Raw genomic sequence first — 20,865 nt, forward strand, 5'->3', positions numbered from 1 at the left:
CGCTGCTTGTCTTATTTGCTTGTGTGGTTCAAGGGAAGGGTGTGTGTCACACTGAGAGCGGGGAAACTAAGCAAAGTATGAAAATTTTGGATTGACTTGCCGCGTGCACCGACAGCGCAGTTTTATTCAAGTTTGAGCACTCGGATCTGCAACAACGCAACGTGTCGCAGAAAAATCAAAAAATTGGGAAAAACAAAAATTCCGCATACATTTATAATTAGACTATAAGATTTCTGTGACATAAAAAAAAAAAACAAAAAAAAAAATAAAAACATAAAAATTATTAAACGCTACAAAAACATCTACTGCAAAAACAACGAACTAGATAAATTTCGTACGATTGCGTTGAGGAAAAATTGCAGTGTACAGACGCAGAAGAAACACACTATATTTTTAAAGTGAGCAAAAATGTTATTGTACATATTTTAATACCGCCCAGTATTTGTTAATATCTGAAAAATTTTACTGATTTTTGGAGTTTTACAAATGCGAATTTTCGACGATTTATAAATACGATATTGAACGATATACATACATACATATGCATTTAGCATATTTATATATATATACGTGGCTTTATGTTCATTGGTGGTCGAAATCGGCTGACATGAGTGCTTAAGTGTGTGAATACACCTATGTGTATATGCACATATATTTATGTTTGTAAATACATACAAATGAATTGAACTGACTGTGGTTGTGCTAATAACAAATGCAAAAAAAAAAAACAATTGTAGCGAATTTAAAATTTAAAATATAGATGGGTATTGAAATGTGGAACACTGTATCGTCAAAGAAAATATACACCTGCGCTCAGATATTGTGAGAAGTGCAATTTTTTATTTAATTAAAAATTAAATTTTATGCGAAATTGGTTACAGTGACATTCGATTTCGAAAAACTATTTACTTTTTTTCTTCTTTTTTTAACGTGCAAAAACCTTAAAATCAAAATCAGAAAAAGGTATACACACATACATACATATACATTTGCATAAATAAATATTTTTTCAATTAACTCCTCTGAATTTAACCAACAACATCAAAACAAAACAAAAACTCCGCTACGTAGTAAATTTTTCACTCGTTGTTTCACGCCCCCTCTTTGAATGATTACCCACCACCGCGCAATCATTTAATGCGGAATACTCTCTTTTACAATTTCAACCACCCCAAACATGCTGTATTCGAAAACCACCCATCCACCCACCCACCTACTCATGTAGACCATCATGGATTCATTGCGCTTTTGCGCTTCCGACGAAATTACCTGCCAAATTGAGCAGCGTAAAAATTTGCAAATATACACTTGCACTTGCATAAGTATGTATACATGGGGATATTTACATGAGCTTATATACATGCATACACACACATACATTTATATTTAATAAGTTGTATATCATTTATCGTCATACGTTGAGTTCCCAAGTGAACCACAAAGTAGTCCACAAACATGTAAAGTTGCTCAGTTTTAAAAAATTCAGTTTTTTTAAATTGATAGCAATTTCATTCATAAGCAACTTATTCATAAAGTGTTCTCATTATGAAATCCATACATGGAACTAGGCGTCATCTGGTATATAACGCTACTCTCAATTAAGGAAATTTAGAAAAATCCCATTCCAGTTCGTTCTACGTTACCGGGACGACCAAGGACTGTCACTCCAGCAACATTCCCCGTACATGTATGGTGAATTTTTATGCTGCAACAACAATAAAAACAAACATCCTTTCTCTTATATACACTTTTCACAAGTTAAATAACTATGTTGAGTACAAACTCTACATCATTTCATCTCTAAAATTTTCCCGTTTCAATACTTTGGATTTTTCAAAGAAGAAACTTATTAAATAATCTTTGGCGAGTCATGCATCATTAAACTGAAAGTGCACATTGTGACAAGGGAAGGTATCAAAGAACCGTTTAAACTAATTAGATACCTATAGTATAGTTGCGAGCAGTTTAATAGTAGTGCTCACGCCATGTATCCAGAAATGTTGACACACATTTTTAGTTTGCAATATCAGTATTTTTTAGTTCATAATTTTGTTATCACAACTTAAATAGCAGTTTTCATATGCAAAACAATTTGCTGTACATGATATTTGTTAAAAAAAAAAATAGTTTTTTAAAGAGGGTAACATAAAATGATAAAAACAGCAGTAATTGGATTTTTTCTATTTGTAGACAATTACAGCAAAAATAAAAGTGAATTTATATTTCATTTTATTGATAATCTTAGTACTTATGTATAGGGTTTTTCAGTAAGAGCGCTTCAACTTTTGAACTTTTTTGAATAAAACACAAACGGTTTGACTTTTTTAACTAATTTTTTTTTTTATTATCGAGTTTGAACATATACATTTAAGTATGAAATTCGATTTCTTTTGCATGACCACCGCGTGCACGTTTTACGAAGTCCAATCGTTGAACCCAATTTTCGACCACTCTTTTGCATAAATCGGCCGAAATTCCAGCAATTTCGCGTTCAATATTGGCTCTGAGCTCAAACATCGTCGCCGGCTTGTTACTGTAGACCAATGACTTCACATAACCCCAAAACGGGACGGCTTGTTAAATGGACCGTAAAATGGCCGTAATGCTCTTAAAGTAGCAGCAACAGAACGATTATTTTCATAAAAAATTTGCACGATTTGCAATCGTTGCTCAAGTGTGTAGCATTCCATGATGAAATGTATACTAATGAAGTTTACAAATGACAAGCGAAAAATAAAAAATATTGCGTCGTTCGCCCTCCCTATCGGAAAAAAGTTGAAGCGCACCTACTGAACAACCCTATAGTTGCATTCCTTTATTTTTATGGCTGCCATACACCTGTTCTTCATGGAGTCGACAAGGCACCGACATCTTTCACGCCCTTGAATTACTTCCCACCAATCTGTATTATTTGTGGGTTTTTATTTCTAAACGATTTTCTTCATATCAGTCTACAAGCTCTAAATAGAATTGATGGCCTGCTTATTGTGTTGGCTACTTCATCATATGAACAAACATCTTCTGAACGCATTTACTCCCCATGGCAATTTTAGCTCATCTTTAATTTTGGTAATTGTTGCGGTTGGAGTGGCTCTGGTAGGACTTACACGGTAGGGAGAATTCAGACCGTGTGTGGCTAACATCAGATCGTTAAACGGCCCTGAGATTATGTTAGTAATAAAGGGTGATTTTTTAAGAGCTATAGGAAAGTTTTTCAAAAAAACACACGTAAAATTCAGAAAAATGCATGCAATTTTTATTTAAATCGATAGCACAGTCCATATGATTTAATGTTTGAGGATTATTTCATGCAAATGTTGACCGCGACTGCGCTTCAAATGGTCCATCCGCTTAGTCCAATTTTGGCATACTCTTTCTAATGTGTCGGCCGGTATCTCACATATAAATGCTTTAATGTTGTCTTCCATTGCGTTAATTGAAGCAGGCTTGTCTGCATAGACATGAGCTTTAACAAAGCCCCACAAAAAAATAATCTAAAGACATTATATCGCACGATCTGGGTGGCCAATTGACAGGTCCCGAACGTAAAATAAAATGTTCACCAAAGCCGCCTCTCAACAAGTCAATTTTTACGTGTGTTGTGTGGCATGTGGCACCGTCTTGCTGAAACCAAATGTCATGCAAGTCAAGCTCTTGCATTTTGGGCAAAAAAAAATTGAATATCATTTCACGGTGGCGCTCACCATTCACAGTTACGTTACGATTTGCAGCATCTTTGAAGAAGTACGGTCCAATGATACCTCCAGCCCATAAACCACACCAAACTGTGACCTTTTCTGAACACATTGGTAGGTCTTGCAATTCTTCTGGCTGATCTTCACTCCAAAATCGACAATTCTGCTTATTTACGTACCCATTGATACAAAAATGAGCTTCGTCGCTGAACACAATTTTTCGACTTTAAACTTTCTTAACAAAACACGCATTTTTATAATAAAATTCAATGATTTGCAAGCGTTGTTCGTTTGTAAGACGATTCATGGTTAAATTATAAACCAAACTGATGATGTTTGACAGTGAAACAAAACACGAAACGTGCGTCAGCTGCTTAAACCAACTGTTTGAAAAGATAATATCTAAAAAATCACCCTTTATAAGTAATAATCAATGCAGCAAATACACATACCTACATATTACTTTGCTACCGTCTGTACAACTACTGATTGGAAGAGCGTAAAAATGTGTGTGAGGTGAAGTGGCATAATTCTGCTGCCGAATACCCTATGACGTGGTGCTCGAAATTACTATCAAAATTTCGCTTCGGATAGCGAAACCAGATTGCACGATCATTCTTGGTCCTTCCTATGCGTTTCACAAGAGACGTCCATAAATTTTTTTATGGTACTGTGTTTCAGATGAGAAGTTTGAGATGGTGTTTAAGCGCATAAGATATCATTTTTGCGGAGGAAATTTTTAATTTTTGTGTACTTTATTTTTTATATTTTATATTATTTTTGTATATTTTAATAAATAAACTTACTACTTCACTTATCAGCCTTTATAGCAAATGGCACTTCTTCGGGATACAATGTTTTCCGCGATCCACAAATTGTGAAAAATCGGGTGTTTTTTAAGAGCTTGAGAACTTAATTCTCATGCAGCTAAAAAACACACAATACGTTAATTACTTTAATACGTTGTAGATAATTAAATTACTTACTTTTGAAAACCCTATGTAGCCCATTTTAGATGATGGTCAAAGAAAACTAAAAACTAAAAACTGCTTACAAACTGCTTAGCCGTTCTCGCCTTACAAACCGCTAAGCGCTACAAAAATTTAAATGTCGAGATATGAACCTATAGTTATTTCAGCATTATTACTTTCAAATAGTAGTGTTGGTAAACGCATTTGCAAAAATACAAAATTTAAACTTAATAGTATCTTCAGGGAACTGAAGAAACGTTTGTCTGAATAAAGCAGCATATCATTTAAGGAACGTTGAAGGGCTAAATGTGCATGAGGCGCATAAATAATCACGGTCCAATACATATCAGCCCACTGAGACTACAATAAATTATGCGTGGTATGGTAAATACATACATATATTTATAGGTAAAGTATTAAAGCAAGTGTGTATATAAGTACATGTGTATGTATAAATGACAGTTTGCAGATTTTTTTTCATAGCCCGTAACTCAGTGCGAAAAGCTTTGCACTGCTGTTAATAGCGGTCTTTGGCGATCAAGTTTACTCACTATGTGTTATACCATATACATATACATTATACATACACTTGTGTAGCAGCAGCAATAAAGCTTATAAACCGGAAATTAAAATCACATTCAACAAGCACCAACAAATGCGCCGCAACTGTGTTTTGTTGATTGAGCTTTTCTCGGCCTAGTGTGTGCAAAAACTATAAGTACATACATTGAAAGCAACAAAAGCCGTAGCTGATATTTTTAAAGCTTTCAAACGGAGCCAAACCTTTCGTACTGGGCATAATTTCCCCATATAATAGTGATCTTCACACCAGCGAAATTACATTACTACAATTCCTCAGTACATCTGGCGGCTTCTCTTCTTTTCTCTCTGAGAATAGTATTTTTTTTTTGTTGCGACGATCATTTTATGGAACATTTTAATGATTGCTCCTTAAAATATAAGAGAACTTTTCCTTGGCACATAGCCAAGGGAAAATCACTTGCACCGCAATTCGATGAGGGGAGGCTTTCACATTAAAAACAAACAACGAACCCTACCTTTCTGTCCTAATTAAGACACGGTGCATTTTGGAAGAGAAGGGAAAAAGTAACATAAATATATAAGTTAGTGTTTGCATGTATTTGGTTTTTGCTTTGATTGATTTGAAAGCTAAACACGCAAAAGCAAATCAAAATCAAAATACACACCATACTTGTAAGGCGAATGAAAGAAGAAATCAGCTTATCTAAGAACAGATTTGCTTATAATATTGTAATATAACTACATATGTACATGAGGACTCCATTTGTGGACCAACATCAAGACGCACGTCACAAATAGCAGGAGGAGCTCGGCCAAACACCCAAAAAGGGTGTACGCGCCAATTATATATATATATATACATATATCTATATATATACACGAGGATAGAATTATTAAAATTTAAATTTTTTTGGGTATATATTTTTTAGGTACCCTTATCGAAAATAAAACATCACAAAAAAAAGTAGCGAACTTTGAGATGGAAGTATTCTGCAAAAAAAAGTAGAAGAAAAAGAAGTAATCGTTTGACACCAATGAGGTTTCAGAGAACGTGACACACTATCACGGGACTTTTTTAACATAATGCTAGAAAAGTGTGTCCAGTATAATTATAGTCGCATAAACCGAAATTTCATCGATAAAGAAGCGAAGCGAATGGGTCTACAGGTGAGCGAGGCCAAAACGAAGGCATTAAGTAAACAGTCGACGCACAAAAGTCTTGGTACCCAAGTGACAAATACTGCAGGTGATGAAACCATGATAACAACAATCGCGTGGCAGGCTTTCGCAACAGTGAACGAGAGCATCAAAGGACGGTGGACTAAACTTTTAACAGCCGACTTAGAGCTATGGCTGAAACGACCTCATGGGGAGGTTGATTTCAAACTCACGCAATTCTTCACGGGCCACAGTTACTTCCGCAAACATCTCCAGAGAATGGGCAGAGTGGAATCTCCATGCTGCCTATACTGTGGAGATGTGCGCACCATACATTCTTTGTGTGTGAACACTTCGCCGCCTCGCAAAGAAATGTGCAATACAGAGTAGAGAACATTGGGCCGAGTAACATCATCGGGGCAATTACCTCCAGTTAAGGACGCGAAGCAAGGAACAGAAGCTGTCTGTTAAAAATAGCCTAAATAAATGAGCCATCTTAGAGAGAACATTCCAGCGGCTCACATAGGGCGCCTCCTTATCTGAAGTAATGCTATCGTAGAGCCGGGTGCGGAGCAAACGCGTGGGCGGTAGGAGTTCGAGTTTTAGTTCTTAGATGAGTAAGTTTTAGCGGGAGTTGTTGTTGTTGTTGTAGCATCATAAACATTCCCATACGGGGAATGCTGCTGAAGTGACAGTCTTGGGCCGGATATAAACCCGGGTCGTTACGGTAACGTAGAACCGACTGTCGTGGAAACGGTTTTAGTGGGAGCCTTATACTCGGGTAGGTTATATGTTGAAAACTAGAATGCTTGGCCAGTGCATAAAGCATACTCCTTCCTATTAAACAAAAATAATAACAATAATACCAGTTGAAATACAGAGGTGGCGGCATCCGCGAAGCGCTTTTCTACTCTCAGTAAATTTGACAGAACCATTTTATTGTTGCATTGCTTTTCTTTTTTTATTAGGGGTCTTCACAACAAGCTCATTGCTTCCGTACTTCCGCCAGTTTTACGCATATTTCCTTTTTGTAAATTCAACAAAAGCGGCTAAGTGCAAAGTAGCGAAGTGCCGCGGTGGCAAGTTTGCAATTTGTTCAGTAGCGGGAAAAATATTAATTAGCTGTTTGATAATTGTCATTTGCTGGTCAGGCGCGAAATTTGAGTTTAAAGTACTAAAAAGTGAGGGGAAAAAGAAAGTTAGCAATTTTTGTAAACCAATTCTGGTGAATTGAATAGGAAATGCGCACTGTTAGGTTATATTTATACAATTAATTAAGATGTTCCAATTAATTATCTTGCTATGAATACGAGGGTCGTTTGAAAAGTGCGTCTGAATATAAGCTGCTTAATTGTTTGGGGTAAACTTTTTTTATTTTCGACATAGTCTCCTTTTAGGCTTGCATACTTGTTGTTGTTATTTGTAGCAGTATAAACATTCCCCATACATGTACGTGGAATGCTGCGGGAGGGACAGTCCTTGCCCGGATATAAATCCAGGTCATTCCGGTAACGTAGAACCGATTGCAGTTTGTCCAACGCTGTTCTAGTTTGTTGATCCGAATAATAGAATTTGTCCAAGCTTGAAAAATAGTACTTCCTTTCTGCAATCACCTCCTTGTTTGAATACAATATTTTTGCTGTTAGCCATTTCTTGAAATTGGGGAACAAATAGTAGTCCGAGGGAGCCAAGCTTGGAGAATAGGGGGATGTGAAATGAGTCAGAACCCTATTTGCATTAATTTTGCGACCACAACTGCTAAGGCGTAAGCTGGTGCGTTGTCGTGATGGAAAAGGACTGTAATTTTCCCGTTTTTTCACTCAACTTCCTCGATTCAAACAAATGCCGAGCTGGCTGTGTGTTCTTTCGAGATATGCTGCTAACTAAACATAACCTCGATATGCGCCAGCAGTACCCTCTCTCTGACTTTGCACGGACTTTTCAAACGGCTGTCGTAGTTGGTGTGAAAGGGTATAACCAAACTAACAGAAGTAAATCAAAAAGTTTGTTCACAGTAAAACAATTTTGCTGAACTGAGAACTGCCAAACCGATAAAATGTGGGTGTTATTCACGAGCGAGTTTCTCCCCTAGCGTAATGCACTTGCTTTATTTATTGTTACGTCACAGCCAGAATTACTCTCATGGTTGTCGTAATCTAGTAATCTATCAGTCTGAAATAACTATAATTACAATATAATAACAAAAATAACAATATTACATTTTTGTTCTAACTTTAAAACAGTTCAAGGAACTACTCTCTGCGCTTAGCCTTTTTTTAATCATAACGTCAAACATGGTGCGACTAATAGCACATTGAAGCGCACCTAATCGCTTGAAAGTGTTAACATTCATCATACGTCTTATTGTTTCAATTCTTAAAATCTCACAACCTAATTCGCTCAGCAACACGCAAAAGTTAATCCGATTTGATCACAGATCGTTTCTTCTGCGCCCGCTAGGCTGTAAAACATCGATCTTTGCGCATGCGCAATACGAAAACTATCCCAGCAGGTCACTAACGTCATAAGAATACCTACCCGCTACTGCATTTTATTGCGCAAAAAATACCAATAGCGCAAACAATAAAAAAATTGCGTTCTTAAACAAAAGAGATCTTACACATTTTTGAAAGGATCCCTTAAAGCAGTCAACCTGATAAACTGACAGCCTGACAACCTGACTGCGCACCTATTGTTTGGTTGCGTTTGTCTGCATTTATCTGCATGTGCAAAAGTTGTTTTTGTTTTTGCGCTCCTTTCATTGCGTACATTTTTCATCAATATGCTGGCGTTCGTCTTTTCTTTATTTGCACCCTCCATTAATTATTTCCACGCACACGCACACGCACAATTCTTATCAAAAGAAAAAGGTGAAAATCGCAAAGGAAATAAAAGGGAAATCAAAATGAAAAATTCGAATGGTTAACGCTCAAAACAATTGTGCCAATAATTTCCGAAGTGGAAAATTGTATACGAAATAGATTTTTTTCGTATCCTTATAATTTTTGTTTTTGCTTTTATGCATTCAATTTTTTACGTTTTATTTCTCCCCCTTATTTCCTTTCGGTTTGAAGCTCCTCAATTCGATATGTTAGAAAAAGGAATATTCAGCATTGTTTGACAAGTTATTGCGAAATGCTAGCGACGCACATTACATGCAATTTCTCAAATTTCAATCGCACTTGCTTCCTTCGTCGATCAGGCTGAACGTTTCAATATCAGCTCGCGCTCTTGGATCTTTATTTACTTATTGTTTGTTTGATAAGATCGCTTAGATAGAGCTCAACTTACAATTGTTTGCCTTTATATTCCATTTACGAGTGTATGAAAGTGAGTATTGGATATTGCTGTCGTGCTAAGAAAATGAATAGGTTTCGCACATTTGTATGTGTTTCCGCGACAATAAGGCCTTTCACCGCAAATGCGTTTCATCGATATATTTTTTTGTTATTCGTTGATGAATATCTTATCCACACACGTTTGGTAAGTCCAATGTCTTTTAAGAAGTTGTTCCTACTGATTTGTGTCGCCACTGGTTCGCCATCGACCGATCCTCAAACACATTTTTGCGTTACATACATAAATGTTTCCTGCACAGTGTGTGATTTTTGTATTCTTGCCGAACTAAATTAACTTCTTCGACTCAGTCATTTGATATATATGTATATATGCATGCGTCTTTTGAAAGACCCTTTATTAGGATGTAGGTCCCTCCGTCACGCACCAACCCTTTCGGCTACTCGGCCGCTGAATAGTCTTTCAATATCCAAGTCAGGGCGTATCGAAACAAAATAATAGATAGCAACAGCATAAAAACAAAATTTGCTTGAATTTTATTTTTCCGATTTGGAGATTTGATTGTGAAAATTTCATTGAGAATATAAACAAACAAACCCCAACAAAAAACAGATCAGTTTGAAATTCAAACCACCAAATCGAAAGAAAAAAAAACAGATCAGCTGCTCCTTATAACTATGAATTCGCTTTAATCCGTTTGGTGCCAATATGAAGTTGACTGAATTTTTACCACTAAATCAGCTTTCGCTGGTATAGTCCGAGAGCCAGGGGTCGATTTTAGACTGCGTTTTTATACCGTTAAATTCTTGACTATACTTATGATTTAGCTTTCATGAATAACGAAAGTGAACGCAGCGGGCGCGGTGGGTGAGATTGTGGGAGGGTACGAAACGTGTCGAAAAAAAATGTCTACCGACTCATTTTATACCGGCTGAATTTTTTTTCATGTATTGTTGACATTTAGTAGAATAAAAAAAAATAGTCAGCTGCGCCGTAGAGGGGGGAAAATATGTCAGCTGAACGCAATGATACATTCTTGCTTCGGCTGACGGTCTTCCCACCACTATAAACGCAGCTGACCATCATTATTATATTTTCATATGTGTCCAAAATTATGTAAAAAAATTCAATCGGCATAAGTAGTTTTACTTTTTAATTAATTTTACAAGTTCGCCTGTTCAGCTGACGTATTTTCTCCCCTCTACGGCGCAGCTGACTATTTTTCTTTTATTTTACTAAATGTCAACAATACACACAAAAAAAATTCAGCCGGTATTAAATGAGTTGTTAAATTTTTTTTTTTCGACACGTTTCGCAGCATCCCACGCACGTACCCACCGCTACTGGACCAGGTGACGGTTGGTTTCGTCATCCATTGGATGGCGTCTGCCTTCAGTATTAAAATCAGTCGGCATGAAATGATGAGGTCAAAATGACCCCTGGCTCCCGGACTAGTATGTGGGCTAGCAGAATTGATGTATATGGAGTAAGAACATTCCTCAAGCAGAAGATCTCCTGTGCCCGTTACATTTTAAAAAAAGTGATTGATCGGTGTGGTTGACATGGGGAAAGCAACATTGGGGCAAACGTTTTCAAAACTGCAGGTGGAGCCAACATTGCTGTTAATGGTGAGCGCTACAGGGAAATGGTTCCTAACCTTATGTTAGAAAAATTGGTACTAATGCCCCTATTACACGTGTTAGAATCGAACTTAAAATGAACTCGAACAAAATATCATTTGATATTGCTTTTTCCACAGATGTTTTTAAAAACTCATTGAATTCTATTTTCTAGTCTGTAATTACATATTATTAATGAGTAACTAAGCTGGATTTTGTTATTAGTCCGTAATGAAGTTTTGTTTGTTCAGTAAACTAAATAAATAAATTATGACGGCCTAATGGATGTCATAGGATACTGTCGCGCCAGATGCTCGAACTTATTTTAAATTTTTTTCTTTTCACTCGGATAATGATTATTATTATTTTTTTTTTAATCTAATTTGTTTATTGAATAATTTCATAAATTTTATTTGTTATACCCACGAGCACATAAACATAACTTTTGTATGTAACAGCAGAAAGGATGGAGAGATGGATATAGACGTATGGTTATACAACATACATACATATTATATAAACCAAAATACTAAGAATGATTTAACGTATGTAATTGATTATTAAAGTCAACGGACATCGCTCTTGAAAAGCAATAAAAAATACTTATGTACATACATATGTACATTTTATATCTATTGCGAAATTACGTATTAGCACAATTGGATACGCAAATAAAGCGAAAGGACACAAAATATTAATATTGTTAAATATTAAAAATAACTGGTTATAACAACTCTTAAAGTAAATAATTCGGAACAAATAAAGACATAAGTATACATTCATACGTAAATAATATATACATATACATATACAGAATTGGCGCGTACACCCTTTTTGGGTGTTTGGCCGAGCTCCTCCTCCTATTTGTGGTGCGCGTCTTGATGTTGTTCCACAAATGGAGGGACCTACAGTTTTAAGCCGACTCCGAACGGCAAATATTTTTATGAGGAGTCTTTTCATGGCAGAAATACACTCGGAGGTTTGCCATTGCCTGCCGAAGGGCGACCGCTATTAGAAAAATGCTTCTTTTTTTCTTTATTTTGTTGTTTCACCGAGATTCGAACCGACGTAATCTCTGTGAATTGCGAATGGTAGCCACGCACCAACCCATTCGGCTACGGCAGCCGCCAATACATAAATAATAGTTGCGGAAATAAACAAAACGGCAAACTTAGCTTACAGCAACTGGGAGTAATGGGAGAGTGTCACAGGTGCCGAAAGGGCATACGAGGGGAAACTGGTATTCACTATGCGGGTGGGTGTGGGAGAGTTTATCATAAAACACAAGCGTGTGAAGATAGAGATGAATACTGCCTGCAAGGTTAGTGAATGGCCCCTTTTTGAAATTTATGTGTGACGATTGTGTTACGAACATATCTAATGTGGATGATGCACTTAAGCAGATGCTCTCTATATCAAATATCAACAAAATAAAAATTCGCGAACAGATAATAATAATAGAGAAGCTAATAAGCAACCACAATAAGGAGATCATTGCTTTATTGGCAAGCAATGGCAAACAGATTAAGAAAGCAAATAAGGAGAAAGACGATCTAATTAGGAGGGTAGAAAAATTGCGCTCGGTTAATAAAGAGCATTCGGAGAAATCTGCTGAAAGCCTGTCAAACCAAAGAGAGGAGATAATACAGGAAGCAGAAAAAAGGTGGGGAACAGAATAAAAATTAGGAAAAAATAAGGTGTCCTATGCAATCACTTTGAAAGGTGCCCCACGAATTATTGTCAAACCGAGATCTAAGTAAAAGTTGGTATAAGAAAAATCAATTTATAGAAATTGATGGTTATATGAAAATTAATAGGATGAAAGGCAAATATGCATCGATTGTTGTTAGGGCAAACGACAATTTTGAAAAGAATAATATTAAAAATATAATACTTTGCAGAATAAGTTAAATTTGGAGGTGCATGAAATCAGTGAACCCAGAAACGTTAAACCAGAAATTGAAGTCATCTATGAGTGAGGAATATAGTGATATTGAAATAGTTGCGAAAATAAAATCACAAAATGAATTTCGTAAAAATACAAATTTAATAATAATAATAGCTCAAGATGCACTTTTAATGCAATTATTGTCATTGACCATGAGAAATACTCTGAAGCGTTAAAGCATGCAAAAATAAATATCAGCTGATGATCAAAATATAAAAAGATGCTATAAAAGTTTGGGTTTCAACCACAACGCAAACACCTGTATACTAAGAAGTTAAAGTGTGGGCGTTGTCCGTTTGAGCATAAATCCGGTGAATGTGAGGTATAAAAATTAGAAATAATTTAAATTTCTGTTTTGAAAATCTACAGCAAGATTTGTCCTATAAAGGCTAAACAATGTACAACGAACTGCCAGCAGATATAAGGAGCTCCAACGGCTTACAAAATTTCAAAAATAAGCCACTGCAAAATTCCAACTAATATGTATTGGAAATAAAAAATTAAAAATAATTACAACTAGTATGTAGTTCCTTGAAGATCAAGCCTAGTCTTTACAACAGTTTGTGTATTTTTTTATTTTTTGTTCATTTTTTGCCTTAACAACTAACATTGGAGATACACCTTTTAAAGCATTAGCATAATACACACTCATACTGTTTTCTCTTTATTTTGGTTTGTAGCCTTTAAAACTTCACTTATGAGCTTACTTTTTTGTGCATAGCTCACTGGTTGAATTATCTGCTCTTGTTATTTGCTCCCTTTTACCAATGCACATGCTCCTACTATTTTTTTTATGATTTCGAAACTCTTTTTACTAAAATGTTCGCAGGCTGTAAAAGGCTTGGTTCGAACCACATTTAGAATTTCTTAGTTGTTTTCATTGAAAAAAGTTAAACAAATTAGCGCAGAGAATGTTCAGAAACCTGATTCCAAAAAATTCAGCATTTAAGTTGTTTGTTAAAGTTGAAAATTGTCTTCCACCAAAAAATTTAACTTCAATAGATCTTCACAGCTTCTTGTGCTCAGTACAACATTTATTAGATCAACATTTTGAATGCAATTATTGCTCAGTAAAAATGCATGTCAGTTGCTTATACAAATGAAAAAAAGAAACAATTTTCGGAAAATCATCTGAAAACTGTAAATCAGTTTAAAAAGATTCTATACCGTAATATATAATATGTGCCTATTTTCGTGGCCATTAGTACATAAGTATACATATACGTATGGTATATGAACAATCATATGTAGATATGTACATATGTACGAGTACATGCATGGAAAAAGTGAGAGCATTATCAAGTGTAAACTGTACTTTAACGTTAGAGTATCTTACAAATTTAGTTCTTGCTTTTGGTATCTTAATGTCACATATGGTGCTCTTTGTCAGTTGCCACCATTTGGAGACTACTTGAAACTGCCACGCACATACACACACATGTTGCATTGGACAAGTTATATGCTCGCACATACACACACGCGAAGATGCGCGTAACCAAACCTTTAGCAGAGGGGAAAAATCAAATATTAAAAAAAAGTAATTGAAACAGAAACATCTTGCACGAGTACCACCAAACAGACAGCGGAAGTCGCGCCATTTTAGGAGTTTCAGATAACTATTTTGAAATCGACATGCAAATGCACGCAAACTATTATTCAGGTTAATGTGTATAGTCGTATACATATGTGTGTATGTATGTACATAGTTATGTGTGTATGCATAAATAAAAAATTATACCAGCCAAGGAAAGAGAGAATTAAAAATGTCCACCCCCAAAAAAGCAGTACTTTTTAGCAAAAATTAGTACACATAAAGGTATATACATACATATATATATATGTGCTTACATACACTTTGATGGCTCTCATTTCCACCACCATTTTTTGAGTGTATAAAACATGAAAAAAAACTTAATACTGCAAGTAAAGCAACACATCATACATTTTTTTATAAGCCAAATATTTATATACATACATACATATCTATGATATTTGACATATAAACAAATGAAAATTTTAATTTGTCCAAGCTTTATTTTACAATTTGTCTTAATCTGTGTAATTACTATTAAATATATACATAGATATGTACACGTTTTATGCGTTTGTAAAATCATGACTATTGAACTTGCTTTGGATTTGCAAAAATAAAGTAGACAACTCATATTTTGGGCTTTAAATTATAAATATTACTGTATACGAGTATCCTGACTCAATACCCGAGTCAAGGCATATACATACGTACATATGTATATGTATATATTATTAATATAAACAAATATTTTGCTGAAAGTCTTAAAATATCACCTCTATCAACTAGGTGATTTTTTGTAAAAAAATATTTTAAAAATTATTTCTTTTTATTAAAAAAAACTCTATTATTGAAAAACTTTATTTGTTTTAATTAAAAAACTCAATTTTTGGACCTAACGTAAATCTTAATATTATTTCGAAATATTTTGCCAAAGTATAATAAGTTTTATAATTTTTTTTATGTTCTCCCTTTTTTATATGGAGAGTGTATGTATGTACATACATATATGTATATTTATCGCCAATAACCTGGAAGGCATTAGAAGCGGCTACATGAAATTAGAAGCAATAAATATTGCTGTGTATGCTAATGTATGTATGTATGTGTATATACAAATTTATTAGAAAAAATATTAATTTCAAGTAGACTCGAATAAACTTTGCAATTTGCGCACTTGTTACAGTTTGTTTCCATTATGAAAATTGAAGCCAACCTGGATTATATTCGCAATGATGTAGAAAATTTCAAATTTGAATAAAATTCAGTTCAATTTTTCAAGAAATATTCGCAATATCAACGTTTAAACAATTTCATTATCAACTACATACGTACCATATAACAGTTTGAAATGGTTATTTTATGTATTTTTCGTGTGTGCTCTTCACAGGTCCACTAATCAATTGCAAAGCTTTAAACTGGCTCTCAAAATTCGCAAAAATCTCACCTATAATTCATCTACATCCTCATCGCCTTCATCATCCGCCATCGATCCCAATTTTGTTTTCTCATCCGCATATAATCCTGAACTCACCCTTCCATCATTATCATCTTCGCTTTTGCCGGCATCATTGCTAAGTACGACATTTCAGAGTCTCATACCATACGCCATTGCAGGCATCACGCCGAGGCCGCATAACATTCTGTCGCCGCCGTCATCAACAATACTGCCCCCGACAACAGCGCCTCCGACTTCAAGCAGCATTACCAGCACCGATTGCAGCCCACAAACGACCGCTGTCACTGCAGTCACAACATACACAGCCATGGGTGGCCCCTACCCCCCATTGCCGCCCACAATTGAGGGTCAAACATATTGTTTACGTTGGAATAATCATAAATCTAACCTGGTCGAAATTCTCGATGCGCTTATAAAGGTTGAGAGCTATGTGGACTGTACGATTGTTGTCGACGACCAAGTGCAATTTAAAGCGCACAGGGTAGTGTTAGCCGCCAATTCGCCATATTTCCAGGCCATATTGCAGGATGTACCAATGGATCATTGCAGCATTATTTTTCCCGGTGTGAAAGCATTCGAAATGCGCGCACTGCTTGATTACATGTACACCGGTGAAGTGAATGTAACACAGAGCCAAATACCCACTATAATGCGTATTGCCGAAGAGCTAGAAGTGAAAGGACTTTTCGATATGGCCGATCTGAAGGAGAAGTTCAACAAACTGAGCGAAGAGCATGCGGGACGATCAAGCCATGGTTATCCATATGCGGCTACCAGCGCGTCATCTTTAACAGCGCCTTATGCCATGACGGCTAGTTCAACATCCGCCCAGAGCATACCAACCGGTGTGCACAATGGTGCTAAAGATCATGGCGTCGATTTACCAATGCCACCACAAAAGAACTCATCATCCGTGATCTCAACGTCCTCAAACATATCGCCATCGGCTGCAACTTCCAGCACCTCCTCGCCACCATACGTTAACTATAAGTCCCCATACTCAAATTTATATTCCAAATCTCCTGGCCCCTCCAATAGTGGTGGGTCTGCTGGCACTGAGGGCGCAGGACAATCTAAGTCCTCGAATACACCACAGACACCCACTCATTCACAATCTCAGCCATCAAATGCCGAACGTAGCCAATGGCCATTATCGCCGTCAGCAGCAGTAAGCCTTTTGGGCTCTGTCTATGATTCTGTGCCGGATAACCCGCTAAAGCGTAAGAAGCTTTCGTCGATGACCTCAATGCTAATGAACCGTGACACCCCTATTTTACGTAATGTCTTGGCTCAAGCCAATCCCGCCGACTCATCCCAACCAATGTCTTTCTCATTGTCTGGCGCAACTAAATCAGAAAAATCAAATGTCGACAAGAACTCGCCACATACTGGATCATTGACAGGACATAATAACAATCACGGTCATCACTTCAACGGCGCCGACTACAGCAGCGATAAGGTCAGTAGGTTCCATGGAGAACTTAACACTCAAACCTATTAGTTATACTATAAAATGTTTATATCCTATAAACTCCTTTTATTTGAACAATAGGTAAAAAAGCAACAAATGTCTTTTATTTATTTTTTATAATTCTACTTCCCTTACAGAAATATCCTGATGAACCGCATTCACCCTACACTGATCGATCTTTCGATGACGATGGTTACGATGCAAAGAGCAATTATGCAGGTGGAGGGTTTAGCTCCAATTCGAATCAGAAACCGGAATGGAAACGCTATAAGCAATACACACGCAGCGACATTATGTCAGCTATTCAGTGTGTGCGGGAAGGTATGAGTGCGCTGCAAGCCTCACGCAAGTTCGGTGTTCCGTCTCGCACACTGTACGACAAAGTTAAGAAATTAGGAATAACCACGGGACGGCCAATGAATCGCACCATGAAACGTAGTCCTAGTAACGTAGAGTCGTCCACCGCTTTTCCGTACCCACACGGCTATGGCGCTGAGCCATTAATGTCGTCGATGCATGACGGACGCAACGATGAGCGTGAACCTAAAGATCACCATCGTGCTGAGCACCATCACATTCCTCCTCAGCTGCCGCATTCGTTATTAGATCACGCATTACTGCAACAGGCCTTAGAGAGTCGAGGTGGAGACATTGCAGGACGGGGCGCACTGTTGCTGGCGGCGGCTGCACACGCTGCCGCCAATCGTATTTCAACAAGCCCAGGTCCCAATGGGCCTAATGCCGTGCGTTCTCCCAGTCCACCTAATTACGGTAGGAAGTATGGGCGCGTAAGTGAGTCAGATTTTGCGATGGAACGTGGACTAGATCACGATCGAGAACACGCCATTGAACGTGATGGTGCCCACAGAAATGAACGTCACAGGTTGGAAAATGAATTGGAAAATGAACAAGAAATGGCAACTGAGAGTGACCGCGAACGAGAATATGAGCGTGACCACGAAAGAGAGCAAGCACACGATAGGAGACGTGCGCACGAGTTTGAGCGCGGACAAGAGCGGGAGAACTGCGACAGGGCTCGCGAACACAATCGCAGAAATCGACAACACTCCCGCGAAGTTGAAGAGACTGCTGGCCATGTTGAAGACTTATCTGTGTCACGCAGGCGTTGTATATCGCCGCAAGAGGAAGCATTACAACGACGCACGCGTTCACCCTCATACTCGCCACCCTCACCACGCGCGGCAACAATTCCAGCAGCAGTCGAATGCAGCACAGGAGTTATTAAACTCGCCACTGCAGCATCAGTGGCTGTAGCACCTGCAGCCATTAGCCCGAACAACCATCGAAGTCGAAGCTCAAGTCGGAACAGTAACGGTCTGACGATTGCGGACAACAACAGCGTTGATGAGTACAACAACGAATCAAACTCCACATTAGAAGCAGCAACAACAATGGCAACAATAAAACGCGAGGTCATTAGTATCGACGATGGACGCACCGACTGATTAATGCTATCCATGGCGTGGCACTACGCAACCGATACTTGTTACGAATCATTGTTTCTGACCCGTTGACTGTCTGCCATACAGACCATACAATGCTTGAACAAGGCTGCAGAGAAATGGGGAACTGACATAACATAGCATAGCATAACATTAATAACTTCTTAAGTAAGCTAGTTATGATAAAATTATGATCTTATATAATGTACACATATACGTTACTGCAATAGTGCAATAAGTGGATGGAGCAATGGGCAGTACTAAAAGAAGCTTTAAGTGAGTTCCCAAATGTTTTTAACGTATGTAAGGAACAGCAAAATATGCGGAACGTAGTAGAGAATTACACAAGTTAAACTTTTTCGTGAACCTAGTAAATATGTTTTAAATATATATGTATATATATATATTTTTTTTTTTGTTGGCGTAATTTAGTTAAATAGCAAGAATTATGTTTTTACGGAATACGAATGGGTTTATTAAAAAACTGAAAGCCAGATATTCCTTAAAAATGCATTTGCGTTTCGTTCAAAAGGAAAAAGAAAGAAAAGAAAAAGGAAGCTACTGTTGTCGGAATCACCCTGTGCCTAAAAGTAGACTTTTATAAATAAAACTGATATGCTACACGTTAGATATGTAGTACTAAAAGTGTAAAATTAGATTTAGAATGAAACAAACAAAGAAGTGAGTATAGGACGCAAAATTAACCTCGGCTCAGAAATTTTTATGTAGAACATAATGATCATTTGTTCACCCCACAAAAAAAAAAGGAAATGCCACTTTGATGCATGTGCTAACGTAGAGACAAAACTCACCACCGTTTATAACTTTAAAAGAAGAAAACTTACACAAGACTGAAGAAGAGATGAAAGTCCGGAAAGCGGAAATGCAGAATCTGGAGAAATTAAAGAAAATTTCACTAAAAATCGCAGTTCGGTTGAAAAATTGTGCATGTATGTACATGCAGAACAGCGAACTTCTAGAAGAGAGAGGAGACAACCAGAGAAAAAACAGACCCATTCCAACACCAAAATTTGCAAACGACATTCACCATTCAAAATATTACAATAATTAGTGCTAAAAGGTATAAATTCGGAACCAATAGGTTTTTAGTTGGGTGAATGTTGGGCTCGAGTTATGATAGATCAGGGTTGAGTATGGAATTTTCGAAATTGTAACAAATCCTCTTAAAAATTATACTTTTTGTAATAAAATTGTACTAATTTTTGTTTTTGTGATTAATTAATATCTTCATTTGAAAATTATTTTTTGTTTTTTTATATAACAATAAGCATAAGAAAACACAAAGGATAATAACCACGGTATCGTTTACGTTTTCAGTAATGAATTTAAAATTAGAATGACACCAGTTGTCTGCCAAAAAGCTTTTCGTCCACGGTAATGTTTTCTAAACTAGTTTCACCGCTTTCTAATTTCCATTTTCATATTGCACTCTGGCTTTTTTTCTTCTTCTTCTTTTGTTTTTACTAAAGAGGGCACTGAATCATTAAAAAAATATGTTAAATTCTATTAAGCTTATTAAAACCATTGCAATACAAAAATAATGATATTATCGGCATTATTTATCAAAACTGTATCCGTTGTACTTAAGTACTTTCATTAGTGGTATTGTATGGAAAAAGTACAATTGCATCGAAAAACCCAACTCTGTGGTGGATGAACGAACCGTTAGCAAAAACTTAACAAGACAAG

The 20,865-nt window shown here is 36.7% G+C and overlaps 1 protein-coding gene across 4 annotated transcripts in view; it reads left to right on the forward strand.

Moving 5' to 3' along the window:
* Positions 1 to 20,366, forward strand: part of LOC129245558 (uncharacterized) — a 38,483-nt gene extending 18,117 nt beyond the window's left edge. The window contains exons 1-3 of one of the 4 annotated variants that reach the window (XR_008582414.1): positions 16,431 to 17,680; positions 17,830 to 19,836; positions 19,923 to 20,366. Coding sequence is in view for 1 of the 4 variants with exons in the window: in XM_054883775.1 (XP_054739750.1) it covers positions 16,529 to 17,680; positions 17,830 to 19,158 (2,481 nt within the window). In the remaining 3 variants the exon portion in view is untranslated. Of the gene's footprint in view, positions 1 to 16,152; positions 17,681 to 17,829 lie in introns of those variants that run through there. The other 3 variants (XR_008582413.1, XR_008582415.1, XM_054883775.1) reach the window with 3 other exon arrangements.
* Positions 20,367 to 20,865: the final 499 nt, after the last annotated feature.

This window comes from Anastrepha obliqua, chromosome 4, assembly GCF_027943255.1.
Source record: "Anastrepha obliqua isolate idAnaObli1 chromosome 4, idAnaObli1_1.0, whole genome shotgun sequence".
Classification (NCBI taxonomy): domain Eukaryota; kingdom Metazoa; phylum Arthropoda; class Insecta; order Diptera; family Tephritidae; genus Anastrepha; species Anastrepha obliqua.